Source organism: Culex quinquefasciatus, chromosome 3 (assembly GCF_015732765.1).
Source record: "Culex quinquefasciatus strain JHB chromosome 3, VPISU_Cqui_1.0_pri_paternal, whole genome shotgun sequence".
Lineage (NCBI taxonomy): Eukaryota > Metazoa > Arthropoda > Insecta > Diptera > Culicidae > Culex > Culex quinquefasciatus.
In genome coordinates this window covers 67,939,204-67,955,745 of record NC_051863.1, presented here as the reverse complement: position 1 = coordinate 67,955,745, position 16,542 = coordinate 67,939,204, and the positions used below count along the sequence as shown (strand labels likewise).

General features: G+C 37.1%; 2 protein-coding genes across 2 annotated transcripts in view; one reads left to right on the top strand and one right to left on the bottom strand.

The window, feature by feature from the left end:
- The first annotated feature begins 852 nt into the window (after nt 1-852).
- On the top strand, nt 853-1,568 carry LOC119770224. The gene is made up of 2 exons (XM_038264675.1): nt 853-1,004; nt 1,060-1,568. Exon 2 carries the CDS (start codon nt 1,140-1,142, stop codon nt 1,461-1,463), a length of 324 nt encoding a protein of 107 aa, XP_038120603.1. The 5' UTR covers nt 853-1,004; nt 1,060-1,139; the 3' UTR covers nt 1,464-1,568.
- A 2,006-nt stretch (nt 1,569-3,574) lies between these two features.
- LOC119770601 overlaps nt 3,575-16,542 on the bottom strand; it is a 40,210-nt gene continuing 27,242 nt past the window's right edge. Inside the window, exon 2 of the mRNA XM_038265815.1 lies at nt 3,575-4,454. The gene's annotated coding sequence lies outside the window, so the exon portion shown is untranslated. The remainder of the gene's footprint in view (nt 4,455-16,542) is intronic.

Sequence of the window (16,542 nt, the reverse complement as noted above, 5' to 3'; positions counted from 1 at the left end):
ATTTTTGAGTTAAATTATATTTTTTTCACTGGGCCTAGAAAGCCTTATACCAACCAACCAAACATATTTTTAGAAAATATGGTGGAATTTAATAAACTCTACCTTAAATGCCAATCGCAGCTTAAAATTTACCCAACCCTAAGAGGGGGTGACATTGGGTCAAATGAAACTAAAATCAAGTTCAAACACACACGGAAAGACCGGCCAGGGCAAATCTAAGAAAATCTTGGTTAATTTAACCAACCATATTTTTCAATTTTAAAAATTTTATTTTTCGTTGTATCAACCGAAATAGTTGTGCATGCAGCAAATTATTAGTGGTTTTTAACAAAACATTTCTTAATTAAACATAATTTATGTTAGTGTCTATATATATTTTTATTCATTTAACGATACAGGCTGAGCCGAAATTCTAGCTATATTTTTAACTTATGTCTAACTTGAATACAGAAACATATTCGTACATGTAGTCAATAATTAGCTGATATTAGCAATTTTTTTTATTGAATTTGCAGTAAATTTTATAACAATGCCTCACAAATTAATGCTGGGTGTTTTTATATTCGCATTTGGCGTCATTCATATAGTACGTACGCTCTTTGGGGGGGAGGGGGGTTACCATAGGTGTGACAAGATGTGACGAAGGGGTTTGCGAGACTGTGACGTCACGCTAGGTTTTTTTTTATGATTGCATAATATCAATTTCAATTAGGGGCAGGGGGGGGGGGGCAGAATGGCCCGCCTAAGTAAAATGAACAAAAGCCAAGACACCCTAGCAGTACGCAGCCAGTTCCATACCCACACGATTGCTACCCACAAGAAGGAGTCTTCAAGGGAAACCGACGTTGGTAACTGGTTGGTAGCCGATTGGTAGCAAGGATTGACAGAAGTCTGGTTGGCGGCAATACCGTAGATGACTTGCGAAGTCAAGAACCGGGAATCGGTCTATTTGCCCGAAGGACCCGTAACCAGACAGACCGGCCTAGAAGTCTGTCGGACAGCAGGTAATTGCCGCCGTAAAACAAAGTGTGACCCAGTACTAATGTGTCCTGTGAAAAGGACCCCTCAATGTTTGACCCTTAGTGTCATCCTTGGCCGACGGAGTGCCGTCGGAGCCGGACGTTTCGGACGCTTCCGTGATGTTCCTGTGGAACCCAACAACCTCGATGTGTCCACGTCCTTGGTGCTCGATTACGGGCAATGTTCCGGCCAACCGTCAACACCGGCCGAAGTCCCAATCCGTCACCATATTGGGAGGAGCACAGGACGTTCGGACGGGTCCACCAGAAGCCACGCACATCAACCGCTACCGAGTTCCAGGATCGGGAACCGTGATCCGTGTAAGCGACCGGAGGTTGCGTAACCGTCATCCGGAGGAGATTGCTGAAAGAAGGAGAAGCTGGAAGATCGTCGAGCTGCTGGGGCCCCAAGAAACCAGAAGGAACAGGTCAGATAGACAATAAGAAAGTGGGAAAATTTAGGTTAGGAAAGGTGAAGGAAGTTAGTAGGAAGAAGTGGGAAAATAAAAGTGTGCACAAAAGATAATAAAAGTGGTGTTTCGTTTGGTAGCTCAAGTGTTTTTCCTGTGTCCGATTAGTCTAGTGTGGATAAGCGTGCCGACCTTGAGGTGTTTTTGTAGAGTCCCTGCATCGAGAAAGGTCTCGGCTGAACCACATGTTACATAACATAGTTTCCATGAAGTTAAACCACTTTTATGAAAATAGTTACTTACCAAAACAAACATTTTTGAAAATAGTTTTAATATGTTGAAATAAGACCCTATTTTTACAAATAAGCATCAAAACAACTAAAAAACCAACTAATGTTGCATTAAACGTGATTTGTGAACCTACCAGGAGCGAAATAATCCATTTAACCAAAAATTCATAACTTTTGATTGTTTTTATTAGGCACGAAAAGGGTGGTCCATTCTGCCCCCAAGTGGATTTTAATTTAACACTTCCACCACCAAGCCTCTAATTGATTTGAAGGTTCCGTTGTTGTTTGATTACCTTCGTAATAGCTCCTGGTAACATTATAAACATTGACCAAAGTTTTTCAAACAATCTAACTTTCGATCAATCCGGTGAAGTTGGTGTTTAATTCGGAGCCGGTTGGAACGCGGCGGAGGGGGGCGCAACGTGCAAGGTGGTTGAACCAGGTGGAGGAAGATCTGGAAAGTGTGGGAATTCCTCAGCGGAATTGGAGAGTAGCAGCCCAGGACCGAGTCCAGTGGCAGCGCATCTGGAGACAGCTCATGACCCGGTTGTTTGTACTAGCAGTTAAAGTAAAGTAAAGTAAGTACTTTATGGATGACGATGAGGCAGCATAACCTAAAATTTTAACTTTTTGTACTAATTTGTTTTTTTTTTTTCATGAAGTTAGGGGACCTCGTGGCGGCTTCGGCTGCCGATCCCTAAGTTGCTATGGGGCGCGGTCACAATAGAAGGACAAGAAAAGTAAATGTTTTCAAATCGAAATTGAAAAAAGGTTGACTCGATGTTCGTGCTATTTTTATGTTAGAACTTAACAGGTATCTAGTATTTTTAAAGCAAAAGTTATAGTGATTATTTTTCTTTTAAACAAAGGGTTGGAAAGAACCCCAATGTTGACAAGCGAGAAGTTAGGGGGAGGAAGTTTTGATAGAACCGAAAGAACGCTGGACCACGTGCATTCGAGATTTTAAAACACGAACCGCAAGGGCGAAACAATATGTAATGCTGGATTTCTTTTTGTTCTAATTTAGTTGAAAAAAATGTGGTTTATTCAAAGACGGTTTATTGACTATTTTTACAATATGTACACATTTTTGGTTATCGCTTACCATTGTTGAAATAAATAAATAAATAAATAAATATTAGGGATACGAAGACGGAGCAGTTAAAGAATAAATAATAATAAATTATTCTTGGGTATCTTACATAACCTTCAAGTTGACCTAAAAATCTCGACACACAGCAGATTCTCAGCAGACAACACAAGTAGAGCCACAACAAAGTTTGTATGAGATATTCATTAATCGTTTCAAAACGCACCAATTCTAACAGTTTTTTTTCCTTTCTATGCAACATTAACTCATTAGTGTGATATAAATGATTCCAAAACGCATTCAAATTTGATAACATTTCCGGTCTCGCAAACCTCCTCACCTCGTTGCGCTGTGAACGACCGTCAGAGCATCTGTTGCCGACCCATCATCTCCTGCTTGGCGTTGTGCAAATGATCAAGTGTTTTCAATTAACACCTAATCGTTACCGAAATGGAGCCCGGTTGAAGAGAGAGAGAGAGAGAGGTGTTTTGAGAAAGGGGCAACAACTGCTCGATTGGGTGTTTTATGCTTGTTTCTTTGCCTTAATTACACAACTTGAGTTCGATTCGTTTGTTGGAAATTGCCAAATATTTCTATTCATAAGTATTTAGAAACCTATCATTTTGGTTGTTCGATTTCCCTCCGTGCTTCTTGATCTTGATAAAGTTGTTTACACTTGAGTTAGTTTTGGCAATGTTTGGAGTTGTGATTTATTAGCTTTATCAATTGTTGAAGTTTGTAATCTTTTTCCTTCCTCTGTTTTAGCTGGAAACGATGTGCCAAATTTGCGCTTCTGCAAAAGGAAATTCCATCCATTACCGACCCGTTTGACTACTTTTTCTTGCACGATGTCGGTTCGTTCCTGTTTTCATCTTTCATGCATGTTCCTGTTTTTCGAGATCGAGCTTTTCCTCACTTTTGTTTGATATGTTTCTAGCACACAATGATGGTGATTTCCAAATTGCCGCTCAAAATGAAACCGGACAAAGAAAGCAAAAAATCGAGTCGATGACTTGAGGCTTGAACTAAAATCGGGCACAAGTGAGTGCAGCAAAATAGGTTGGGACTATGAAAAAATTTATCATAAGTTGAAAGGTTATTGACCTTTTGAAACGTTTTAAACTTCTCCCAAAGACAAACCTCTACAAACTCGTTAACTCTACTTGTGTTTATTCGTGTTGACGTTTGCCATGTTGTATAGACTTCATGTAACACATGTTTTAAAAATGTTTTTGCTTTCGCTCCACAAAAACAACTGTTTTCTGGTAAATTGTATGACCCTAACTCTCTTAACAAACAGCCTTAACAATTAACTCGTACCAGTTTTGTCTGATTTTTCTTCTTCAACTCTTCTTTTCATTTCACATGTTGCACTTTCATTCTTAAATATAATTGTGTGTATGTATTTAAAAAAAATACATTCGTTGTTCCTGTTTGTGGTGGAGCGCGCTTCCACACCTCATCAGTTACTGACCTCGTTTCGAGCGCGCGCGCGGTTCTGCACAATTTGCATTGCACCTGCACTCTGGTTTTGCGTTCAATTCGATTTTTTCCTTGTTAATTTCGTTGTTTCAAAGTGGCCGGAATTTGGGTGGGGAATTACGCTGCTTTCTAACAGGGCTTTCTCTGCGTCACACGTTCAAATCTGCAAGTAGAATGGAAAGAAGGAGATTGTTTTAGTACAGGTCATATTTGACAAAAAGAAAACTAAACTATCTTCTTCTCCAGTTTATGTATTTTTTTTCTAAACTAAAAAAATGCATTGAAATCGAAAGAGGTGTGCGTTCACGTAAGCACATTTGGTTGATCTGCATATTAATAAGTGTAGTGACTTCACACCCTGACACCACCCTCACCGGCACTGGCAAACAAATAAAAAAAACTCAAATCGAACCGTCGAGACTTGGTGAAATTAATGGTGGTTTGCACTCGATAATTTATGGGATCGATTCCGGAAGAGCGACAAAAGCAGACACAAAAAAAAAGGTGTAAACAAACTTGCCGGCGTTCGTCACCACATGGTCAAAATGGAAAGTGTGATACAAAACAGCGTGTAGCGACATAACGTACGCTAATTTTTTGCTTCATTGGAGCCGGTGACTTGGGTTGGGTAATTGGAATTAGGTGACGAACCCGTGATTTAGTAAATTTTAATTTGGATACGCTAATTTGTTACATCTTAAAATACAATGCTAAACTCGAAAGAATAATGATACCATCTCACACTTTCAAAACAAATGCGTTCATTCGTTATGAATTGAAAAAGTGAATCTCCAACGTAGACAACTTTTTTTTAATGAACTCTCTGTGTGAAATGTGAAAAACATACAAAAAATTAAAAAGTGGCTGCAAAAACATTAAAAAACTAAATAGACTACAAGTAATTATATGAGGTGGTAGAGTAAGCCAAAAACTATCAGAAAGAAACATAAACTTAACAAGATAAATGCAACTATAAATACTAAAAGTGAAGCAAGAAAAACATAAAATAAGAGAAGTAAAGTTTTTTTTTTCGTAGAACAAAAGTTGCCCAAAATGACTTCCTAAATACGGAAAAAATTTAAAAAAATTGGGCAGTAGAGGGTTAATAGAAAGAAAATAATACTTATTTCGTTTTGAAAGTCAACCTTCAGGCGAAATCTTCTTAAGCGCGATTGTCGTTTGTTGATTTTATTAGGGGAACTTTAACTCTAAGGGACATTCGCTCCCGTGAGCTCGATTGTAGTTATCCCAAATCAGGACCAACACGAGATTAAGGCCGAAAAGCATTTTGGCAGTTTGAACAATTTTGTATATTCCTAGACAGGTAACTTTTTTTTACAACACTCGAAGCGTAAATTTTCAAAAAAAAAAACTTTTCAGGATATCTAATTCATGAATCCACGTAAAATCAGCAAGATCAAGATGAAAAGTGTTCCGATTTGGCACAAATGTGGCATGGGACTCATCCTGCTCTGTGCCCGTATTTTTTGTTTGTTTTGCGGTTAGGATGGTTCTATCCTAAATAGGGTTGTCCCATAAAAAATGCGTTTTAACGACTCTTGCATAAACCAAATCGAAAAACTAGAGCGTCCAATTTCCCGGGAAACGGAAAATTTTCAACCAATTTCCCGGGAAAAATTTAAATTTATTAAAAATTGTTCTGATTTTGGTTCTAATTAATATTTTGCTACAAAATTGTATAGAACTTGTATAGAACAGTGCTTTTAATGGTTAAAATAAGTCAGAAGATCAATTGACAGCTTGACTGCATATAAAAAATCATACAAGAACAAGAAAATGTATATTTTGTTTTAATTTCCTAAATCGTACGATACAAAAAAAGTATCCAGGTATTTTTTTATGAGAAGTATTTTTTTATCACCGTTTTTTACAGTGAGTAAAAATGAATCCATACTCCACAACAATAAAACTTATTTAAAATTGTCTTCGTTGTTCAGTTTGAGAGAGTGTTCAGTAGTTATGTTTTTCATGACAAATTACTTTCCTAAAACAAATCATAATGGTTTCAGCTCTTGAACAAAATGGCAAAGCTTTTTAGCTTTTTTAAATCTTTAAAATGTTTTACTTCCAACAGCGACGACACGAATGCCATTGCAATGGTAAAGTGTATTTAATAAAATTAATAATAATTACTTGAAACAACTCAATGTTTTCAAAGTTTCAAGTTTTAAAAATATTTTCTGTATTTTTTGGCACCTCTCAAGCAATAGAGAGTTGTTTTTCAATGATTTTTTATGGTTTAATTTATGTCACATGATTTTTCGGTTTATAATTGACTTTGGTTGATTTTTTTTTCCAAAGCACATGAACATGATGTAAATTCTACGATAAATTAACATAATTTTAAAATCAGTCTTCCATTTTTTACTACTTAACACTCTAACACCCATTTTTGCACCTACTACCTATCTTTTACTACCTCCATATTCTTTCACTTCAAATGGTAATTTCTTCAAAACTTAGGTATTAAACGAATTGAAGTAATTCTTCATGCATAAACCTATTTGAAATATTTAACGATAACAATTCGATATTCATCTCATTTGATCACGGTAAACAAAAACGAAATAAAATCTACACTTTATATAAAATGTAAACTGCCGCTTGAATTTCGGGAATTCTATATTTTTTTTTCGGGAAATCCCGGGAATTCCCGGGAAATTTTTTCCCGGGACGGGAAATTGGACTACAAAAAACAAATCTTACCTTCGGAAAGGCTGAAACAATTTTAACTTGTCACGTTTCAGAAGAAAGTTGGGGTTTTTATGAAAAATACTGAGACATTTTGAAAAAATAGGAGTTACATACATGTAAATCGGCAAAAATGTCACAGGTTGATTGAGCAAACATTTGAACTTTTTTAAAAATCTGTTTTCAGGGCATTAAGATACACATTTTCATCTACTAACCAAACAAATTTGAAGCCATTTGGTTGAACCGTTGCCGAGGCAAGGGGTAGGACAGTGAGTAACTGAGTGACTCAATTTCTCAATGTTACTCAATCTTACTCAAAGTTACTCAATTTTACTCCTGAGTAATTTGAAGACAGGTTACGGAATTTTCGAATGCTCATTTTGACAGTTCAAATCGTTGAAATGTTTACAAACAGTAAAGCTCAGAAAAGATAAGGAAATTGGTTGATTTTGGTTGCAGTTTTTTGTGCTAAAAAATAATAATTGCACTAGGCTGGGAATGCGACATGCGTCCAAAGACGACAAAATTGCTGATCTATAAAAAAAACTGCCAGGTTCCATGATATGATAGATCTGTTAGATGCACAGAAGGAGAACCAGGAACTTGCGATGTGCGGGTGGCGGCTTATCAGAAGACTTGCACCGTTCCCGGACGGAATTTTCCTGCTAAAGAACACCTCGTACGGTTCTTGTGTGGATGAGATGGCCTTTAATCTGCTCCAGCTCAATATCCCAAAAAATATTCTCCCCAAATTCCGGGAGGTTTTCAGGCCGCTTGTGTTATTTTCTACAGCAAACGAAAAAAATCAAGCCAGATTTCAGTGACTGGAACCTGCGTGGATGAAATGAACTGGTTTTTTTCTAGATTCGCGAGGTATTCTGAATTAGAACAGCGGGTGGGACAAGACTCCAGCGAGATTGAAGGAGGGACTCAACGGGATACGGAGAATAGAGTAATGCAATAAATGATAAACAAAACTAGACCAATTATATTTTGACTAAATTTGCTCAGACCAATACAACAAAAGGCATGCCCTAAAACATACAGCTCTTGCTCGAAATTTGATTGTTTGGCCTTTGGCGTGATGCATTTTCAAGGATTGGAAACCCAGTTCCGGATGGACTTGCTGATGATCGACGAAATCGCACCTTCGTCCTCGGCGTCCTAGATGTAAATTTCCGCCGCAAATCTTTGTCCCCTAAAGAGAAACTTCCCTGTCCCCCAACATCTTTCAGGGCCGCAATCATGGGGCTATGTTGAGTGTTTTCGTCTTGCTAATAATCTCAAACTGCATGTTGAGTTCAATTTTTGGAACCATTTGATCTTTTGTTCTTAGAGCACCTCTTCCTTCGGAACCTTTTTGTTGTTGTGGTGATCTGACTGGGCGGGAAGCTCTTAAAGTCGCGGTCATTCAAAACTCACAAACTCAAGCCGACTTTAGCATCACGTACTGGCCACCACTTGGGCCCGACTTCAATTCCTGAACCCGTGTATCCGCCGCCAGCCTATTTTCAATCCTGGTCGTTTTCGTCGGAACATGGCTCGGTGCAACACTCCAAGGTGCTTGCTCACGGGCGGTCAAATATTTGGTCCTACGCACTGACCCCCAAGGGGAAATAGAAAGGGAAAAAGGATGAAGATTTTTCATGGACCAATTTTACACAAAATTGAAAACTTTGGGCCGCCGAAACACGTTTTCTGCTCTTTATGTTTTTGACAATCATGCTCGGTGACAAATGTCGATCCAAACGTCAGTGTCAAAGCGGGTTACGTCGTTCGTGAAAAACTGAACAATTTTGAGTAACGAGAGTGGCTCAATCTGACTCAATTTTTTTCAAAATGTCTCAAAATTACTCACTGTCCTACCCCTTGTGCCGAGGTATAGCTATTTGAAGTTAGCAGTTTCAAAAAACGGGTGCCATGATATCTCAACACTGCTCTGCCCAAATCGGATCAAAATTTTGGCGAAGACTCGTCAAACTATTCCCGTGTGCATGACGAAAGCCGATTTTCAAAAAGTTTATTTTAAAACAAGATAAAAAATACTTTTATGTTTTTCATATAAATAATCGTCAGCATTTGATTTAAAAAAAAAAGCCAAATTTCAAAATCGGGCTTCGTCATGCACACGGGATATGTCTTGAGAGTCTTCACCTCAAATTTCAGCCAATTTGGTCCATTCCATCTCGAGATATCGTGGCACCCATAAATCAACTCGGTGTTTAGAGGAAAACGCTAACAAAGTTTGACAGTCCGCTTTGCGCATGGCAAAATTTTGATCTTAAATCGTCTGTTACTCAGTTTAATCATGAAATACAGTCGACTTTCTGGTTGTCAATATCCAAGGGACCGTCGAGAAAGAGAATCATCAGTTTACAGAACGATGCAAAACGAAGACTCGATTGAAATTTTTTTCTTGATACCCAGCTATGGGAGAGAATCATGGCAACGCCCAGCAAACAAAAACAAATTTATGTCAAACACCCTTCAAAGCTTCGTTTCGCGAAAAAAATTTCTATGCAAGCCATGAGAAAGTGAAATTACTGACAACCGGAAGAGATTTTAAAAGCAAACAGAATCCAAGGGACCGTCGAGGAAGAGATCCTTCAAGCAAGAGAAAATATCGAGGAATGAAGAGAATTGGAGTATGCAGATTGAAGGGACTAAGGAATTCATCGATGGATGGAGCAATATTGATATCGAGAAGATCGACAGCCAGAAAGTCGACTGTATCTTCATAAAACTTTCAGGAGTGATTGAAAATCATCATTTTAGTGGATTCAATAAATTTTCTGCAAAATGAAATTTGGTGATTTTCTACATGTATGTAACCCCTTAATACACTTACAGAACAAATGGATACTTCTTTTGCTGCTTGTTAGGTCCCGGAACAAAGGGATTTTCAGGATGTTTCACCTGTTTTGTTCTCAAAGTACCATGCTTCTTCTAATAAATGAGTTCCCAGTATATTTTGCTGGAAACGCATGGTGCTTTATTTTCAAATAATGTACCGAAATACGATATTTTTTCAATTAAATTATATCTCAGAATCCTGTTTATGGATGTTCACAATTTTTTGGATATGTTACGTAAAGTGAGCTTTGAGCTTGTCCCTAGACCTTCAGCAAACAAATTTATCATTTGATTTGTATGTGTATTCAGCTATGGTTTTAACATGTCTGAGAATTTTCATTAAAAGTCCAACTAATGATCTTTCTTTTAAAACGTGGCGAGCTAAAACTGGTTTAGCCGTTCCGAAAACACGATTTTTGCGAAAATCGACGAAAAACGTTTGGTTACCACCCTCGGTGGTCGAATCGAACGATCAATGTTTAAAATTCAACTGAGTAAATATGGAATTTTTGAGCTTTTTACAAATTAAAAATTTCAGAACACAAATTGAAAAAGACGTACAACTTTGTAGGACATTTTTTCAGAGATTTATTGATATTTGAAAATTGTTCAAGTTAGTACAACTGCAATTATGTGTAAAACATTTAGTATCATGCTAAAAATATAGAAAAATAGTCTTGAAATTGATATTAAGTTTTTGCTATTTTTGCAAAGAGTGCACAAAAAACTCGAAAAATGTTAGCAAAAAAATATTTTTCTAATTTTTTTATCGAGAACTGCGTCTGTTTGAAAGAATGCACATTAGAGTGACAATAAAAAAATCGACATCAGGGATACCCCCTGAATCGTTCCTTAGGCAAAAATAAGTAACTGTAACTTTTTTTAGCGGAATCGGTTAAGGGATAAGCACTGACGAACTGACGAGCCACGAGCAAACCACTTTTGACCGCAGTTGTCTTCATCTTGTTTGGCGTTTTTGCTTCTAGCGAACAATCTGTCAACCGAATTTTCTCTCTTCCCTCTCTTCACTAGCTCTCTTCTCTCGCTTCGCGCCAATGTTTACATGCAATGTTTTGTTGAATTCAGCATAAACTGACACACGCTTTCGCCGAAACGAACAGCGCGCTCCAAAATCGTTCTGAGCGCATACTTTTTTGAAACGACGCAGATTACAAATTTAAGCATAGTCGCAATATCGAAAACACGTGTGGGAGAGAGAATTTGTTCAGCGAACCTGAAGATAGATGGAGTTGGTGTTCGCTGGAAAACTTGCGGTCAGAAATTTCTCAAAACTATGTATGGGGTGGCACGTCAGTTCGTCAGAGGGATAAGGGTCGCTTTTTATCGTTGAGGTTGGTGCAAAAAAACTCTTTTCATACAAAAACGTCTTCTTTAAATCGTAAATAAATCGTCAGGGTTAACTCGAATCGTTTTGCGGTCTTGCACAAAGTTGTTTGTCACAAAATTTTACACAACATTTGGCGTAATTTTTAAATTTTAGCTTCACCTCAAATATTTTTTCCAATTTTCCAATACAAACTTCAACGGTAAAAAGCGACCCTAAATCGATATGGCTCAAAATTGGCACAGTTACATATTTTTACCTAAAGAATCGAGCCAGGGGGTATCTCTTTCGATTTTCCAAAACTTTAATTTTTTCTTGTCACCCTAATGCACATAGACAAAATACATAGAAAAAATAATTTAAAGATATAATTGTATTTCTGGAGTACTTTTTCAAAACAACCAATGCGGCGGGGTAACCAATGTCGTAGAACCTTTTAAAAAAGTAAGAGAAATTAGATTATGTCACTTCAGGTGTGGGCTCCGGTGGTATCGCTGGCGGCGGTTGGACTCGCATTCCAAGGTCGTCAGTTCGAACCCTGAGGAGGAAGGTTCTTGGAGTAGAAAGAGGTTTGGGTGCTCTCCCCAATTCAAGCTCCTAGGTTCGAGCAGAAATTATGCAATATAGACCAATGGGGGTCGTTAAAGTGGATGGTTTGATTTTGACAGTTCCTTCATAAAGGCTTTTAGAGTTTTTTCATAGAAAGTAAGAAAAATAAGTATTTTTGGTCAAGAAACTCGGTTGGTGTTGTTTCAACACAAAGCTCAATGAGCACCAAAGAAACCAATTCCACCGTGCTCAACCCCAACCCAGACGTGCGGAACGATCGCTCTACTGAAGAAAGACTTTAAATTTCAGTGAAAAGCTGCAAATAACCAACCGTAACTGATGCATATTGCGGCGGCTGCCTTCAGCCAAAATTATGGTGATTTTATTTAGGGCAGCCATTAAAGAGCCATCCCCCACTGCTGGTCTGGTCTGGTCACTGACTGGAGTTTTTTTATGCTCTTCATGTAATGACTCCATAATCAGCCGGGGGAAAATGCCCCTCACATGGTGAGGAAAATGACTTAAAGCCGTTAAATGCTCGTTAATGGGAAGTGAAAAAGGTGCCGCTTACGAGAAGTCATATGTGGGCAGAAGGAAATTTGGAGGAACTTGGGTCGCAATTACAATTAGACTAAGTATAGGAAAGTCATAAGTGCGTATCGATTTCACCTAAATGAACCTACAATTAACAGTGTAGGAGTTAGGTAAGTTGTCAGAAAAGTTTTTTGTTATTTATCTGAGCAATCAGTTTAATTTTTTGATTTTTAAGGTATAACATTTGAAAATAGATAGTTGATTACATGAAACAATAAAAAAAATATAAACAACAAAAAATGTACTATTTAAATCAGAAAATCTTTCTCGTGATGAAGTAAACACAACATATTACACATTTTCCCAGACAACAACACTGTCGAACTAGTTCATGGTACTACTTTGCCTGACATTGAGACTGGCTGCTTCAATAACCCACATTTAATAACAATTCTCGGAAAAAGTCACACATTTCCACAATTATATAAGCAAGAGACCGATGTGGAAATGTGTAACACGCACGCCGCTGGCTTTGATTAAGTCGTTTGCCCCAGAACAACAACACAATTTGAGTGTGAGAAAGCGTGCTAAGGCTGTGTTGGTGCACCAAGGGGAGGTTGTGTTGTGGTATCAAACACCTTTGCGTGACAACATAAGTGGGTGATAATGGGAAAAAGAGACGCTTTGCGTGAGAGCACGGATGAGGAGGATTGAGTGGATGTCTTTTATACTCCGGTGAAAATGGCATTTAATTGACGTTGAAAGATGAGGTGAATTTAGATACACCGAAGTATTCTAGGTCATTTGCCCTGATTTAAAAACAATTTTAAAGTTGATATCAGTAAACACTTCCATTTCTTCGAGATATGATAGATTTGATATCCAATATCCTTCAAAACCTGTTCTAAATATAGTCAGAGATAGAATTTTTAAAGTTATCAACATTTTATGTCTAGATCTAACTAACAGTGACTAAGTGTTTTAAACGGAGGTCGGATGATGGATCCGGAAAGAGTTTTCTTTAAAGATAAGTGAGATTCAGCTTTAATAAAGCAAGAGGGTGTTGTGTCCTATCCCTCGCTTAGTCTATCCCAAAGTTCATGAAATCTGTCTGACCAAAACTGTCAGACCAAAGAATAAAGAGTAAACAATCTTGGTTTTTGACGTAGGGGAAATATACCCTTTCTAACCGAACACTTATCTTTGTCATATGGAGAGTTTGATGCTCGATTAATGCTTCAAAATACTATTTAGGCAGTACACATACCAGCAACAGCACCGCCTCGAGTAAGCATGCAAATTTATGCCTTTTACTGATCAAAAAGATCAAATTTAATGCACTTTTGAACATAATTTCTATTTTGCGAGACCATTTCTCATCATTTTGGTGGCACACACATCCACACGTAAGTTGAGAGGTTAACTGCTTAACGAAAGTCGCCATCAATATCTTTTCACTTGCGCTAACGATTTCAAAGCGCATAAGATATTAAATTGCTTCCAACTACCGGCAACATGTTCTTTTGCACATTAGTTAATCACTCACTTGAAAAATAATCCCGAACACATGTAAATAATTAGCAAGCGCCATCAAAAAAACAAACGCGACCCATTCCAATCGAAGGCTGTTTTTTTTTTTTAATTTATATTTATTCAAATTTCTTTTCCATGTACATTCATTCAGATAAAATATTATTGAGTGTCCAATCACAAACGATGACTTTTCACCTCAATTTTAAATACTAGCAACTTTCATTTATTCATGAAATATTGTAGCTTTCGCTATTCAGTGATTTCAAATGTAGGAGGTCCTACATGTACAAAAGGGAAAAGGGATACCTTAAAACTAACTTATAAACTATATAAAGAGCGGATCAATGCAGCTGAAGACTGCAATGATTTTTGTCGAAATGCATCAATTATCTTATTGGACATAACATCCAAAGTGTCAACTTCGGCTAATTGATGAAGTTCACTGGTGCTGAACCAGGGAGGAAGTTTCAGAATCATTTTCAGAATTTTGTTCTGAATCCTCTGAAGTTTTTTCTTCCTGGTTAAACAACAGCTTGTCCAGATCGGCACAGCATAAAGCATGGCAGGTCTGAAAATTTGTTTATAAATTAACAGTTTATTCTTGAGACAAAGTCTAGAATTCCTGTTTATAAGTGGATACAAACATTTAATATATTTGTTACATTTAACCTGGATACTTTCAATGTGATCCTTGTAAGTAAGGTTTTTGTCAAAAGCAAGTCCAAGATATTTCACTTGATCCTCCCACTTTAAATTTACCTCATTCATCTTTATAATGTGATGACTTTTGGTTTAAGAAAATCAGCCCTTGGTTTGTGAGGGAAAATAATAAGTTGAGTTTTGCAGCATTTGGAGTAATTTTCCATTCTTTCAAATAAGAATTGAAAATATCCAAGCTTTTGTAATCTTCTTGTGATGACACGAAGGCTTCTACCTTTGGCGGAGATGCTTGTGTCATCAGCAAAAAGTGATTTCTGACATCCTGGGGGCAAATCAGGCAAGTCAGAAGTAAAAATATTGTATAAAATTGGACCCAAAATGCTTCCCTGAGGGACGCCAGCACGTACAGGTAGTTGACCAGATTTGCTATTCTGATAACATACCTGCAGAGTACGATCCGTCAAATAATTTTGAATAATTTTCACGATATAAATCGGAAAATTAAACCTTTTCAATTTCGCAATCAAACCTTTATGCCAAACACTGTCAAATGCTTTTTCTATGTCTAGAAGAGCAGCGCCAGTAGAATAGCCCTCAGATTTGTTGCTTCGAATTAAATTTGAAACTCTCAACAACTGATGAGTAGTTGAATGCCCAAGGCGAAATCCAAACTGCTCATCAGCGAAAATTGAATTTTCATTAATGTGCGTCATCATTCTATTAAGAATTATTCTTTCGAATAATTTACTAATAGATGAAAGCAAACTAATGGGCCGATAGCTTGAGGCTTCAGCAGGATTTTTATCCGGTTTCAAAATCGGAATTACTTTGGCATTTTTCCAACTACTGGGAAAATATGCCAAATCAAAACATTTGTTGAAAATTTTGACCAAGCAACTTAAAGTTGCTTCTGGTAATTTTTTAATTAAAATGTAAAAAATGCCATCCTCACCAGGGGCTTTCATATTTTTAAATGTTTTGATAATAGATTTTATTTCATTCAGATCCGTATTAAAAATTTCATCTGATGAAAATTCTTGTTCAACAATATTCTGAAATTCTATTGAAATTTGATTTTCAATAGGACTCAAAACATTCAAGTTGAAATTATGAGCACTCTCAAACTGCTGAGCAAGTTTTTGAACTTTCTCCCCATTAGTTAATAGAATATTATCACCATCTTTTAAAGAAGGGATGGGTTTTTGAGGTTTCTTAAGAACCTTTGAAAGTTTCCAAAAAGGTTTGGAATAAGGTTTAATTTGTTCGACATCTCTTGCGAACTTTTCATTTCGCAGGAGAGTGAATCTGTGGTCAATAACCTTTTGCAAATCTTTTGAATTCGCTTCAGTGCAGGATCACGAGAACGTTGATACTGTCTTCGGCGAACATTTTTCAGACGAATCAGAAGCTGAAGATCGTCATCAATAATGGGAGAATCAAATTTGACTTGGACTTTAGGAATAGCAATATTCCTAGCATCCAAAATTGCATTAGTTAAAGATTCCAAGGCTGAATCAATATCACCTTTGGTTTCTAAAACAAAATCATGATTTAAATTATTCTCAATATGATGCTGATACCTGTCCCAATTAGCTTTGTGGTAATTAAACACAGAACTATTGGGTCTGGTAATTGCTTCATGAGAAAGTGAAAAAGTTACTGGAAGATGATCAGAATCAAAATCAGCATGAGTCACTAAAGGACCACAATACTGACTTTGATTTGTCAACACCAAATCAATTGTTGATGGATTTCTAACAGAAGAAAAGCAAGTTGGCCCATTCGGGTATAAAACCGAATAAAGACCAGAAGTGCAATCTCTGAACAGAATTTTACCATTGGAATTTACTTTTGAATTATTCCAAGATTGGTGTTTGGCATTAAAATCACCGATGATCAAAAATCGAGATCTATGCCGAGTAAGTTTATTCAAATCCCCTTTGAAATAATTTTTATTTTCCCCAGTGCATTGGAATGGCAAATATGCAGCTGCAATCATAATTTTCCCAAAAGAAGCTTCAAGTTCAATGCCCAAACTTTCAATAACTTTTAACTTAAAGTC

What these genes read in the sequence shown, in the direction of transcription:
- LOC119770224 (XM_038264675.1), top strand. Translation starts at nt 1,140, where the DNA reads ATGTTCCTGTGGAACCCAACAACCTCGATGTGTCCACGTCCTTGGTGC.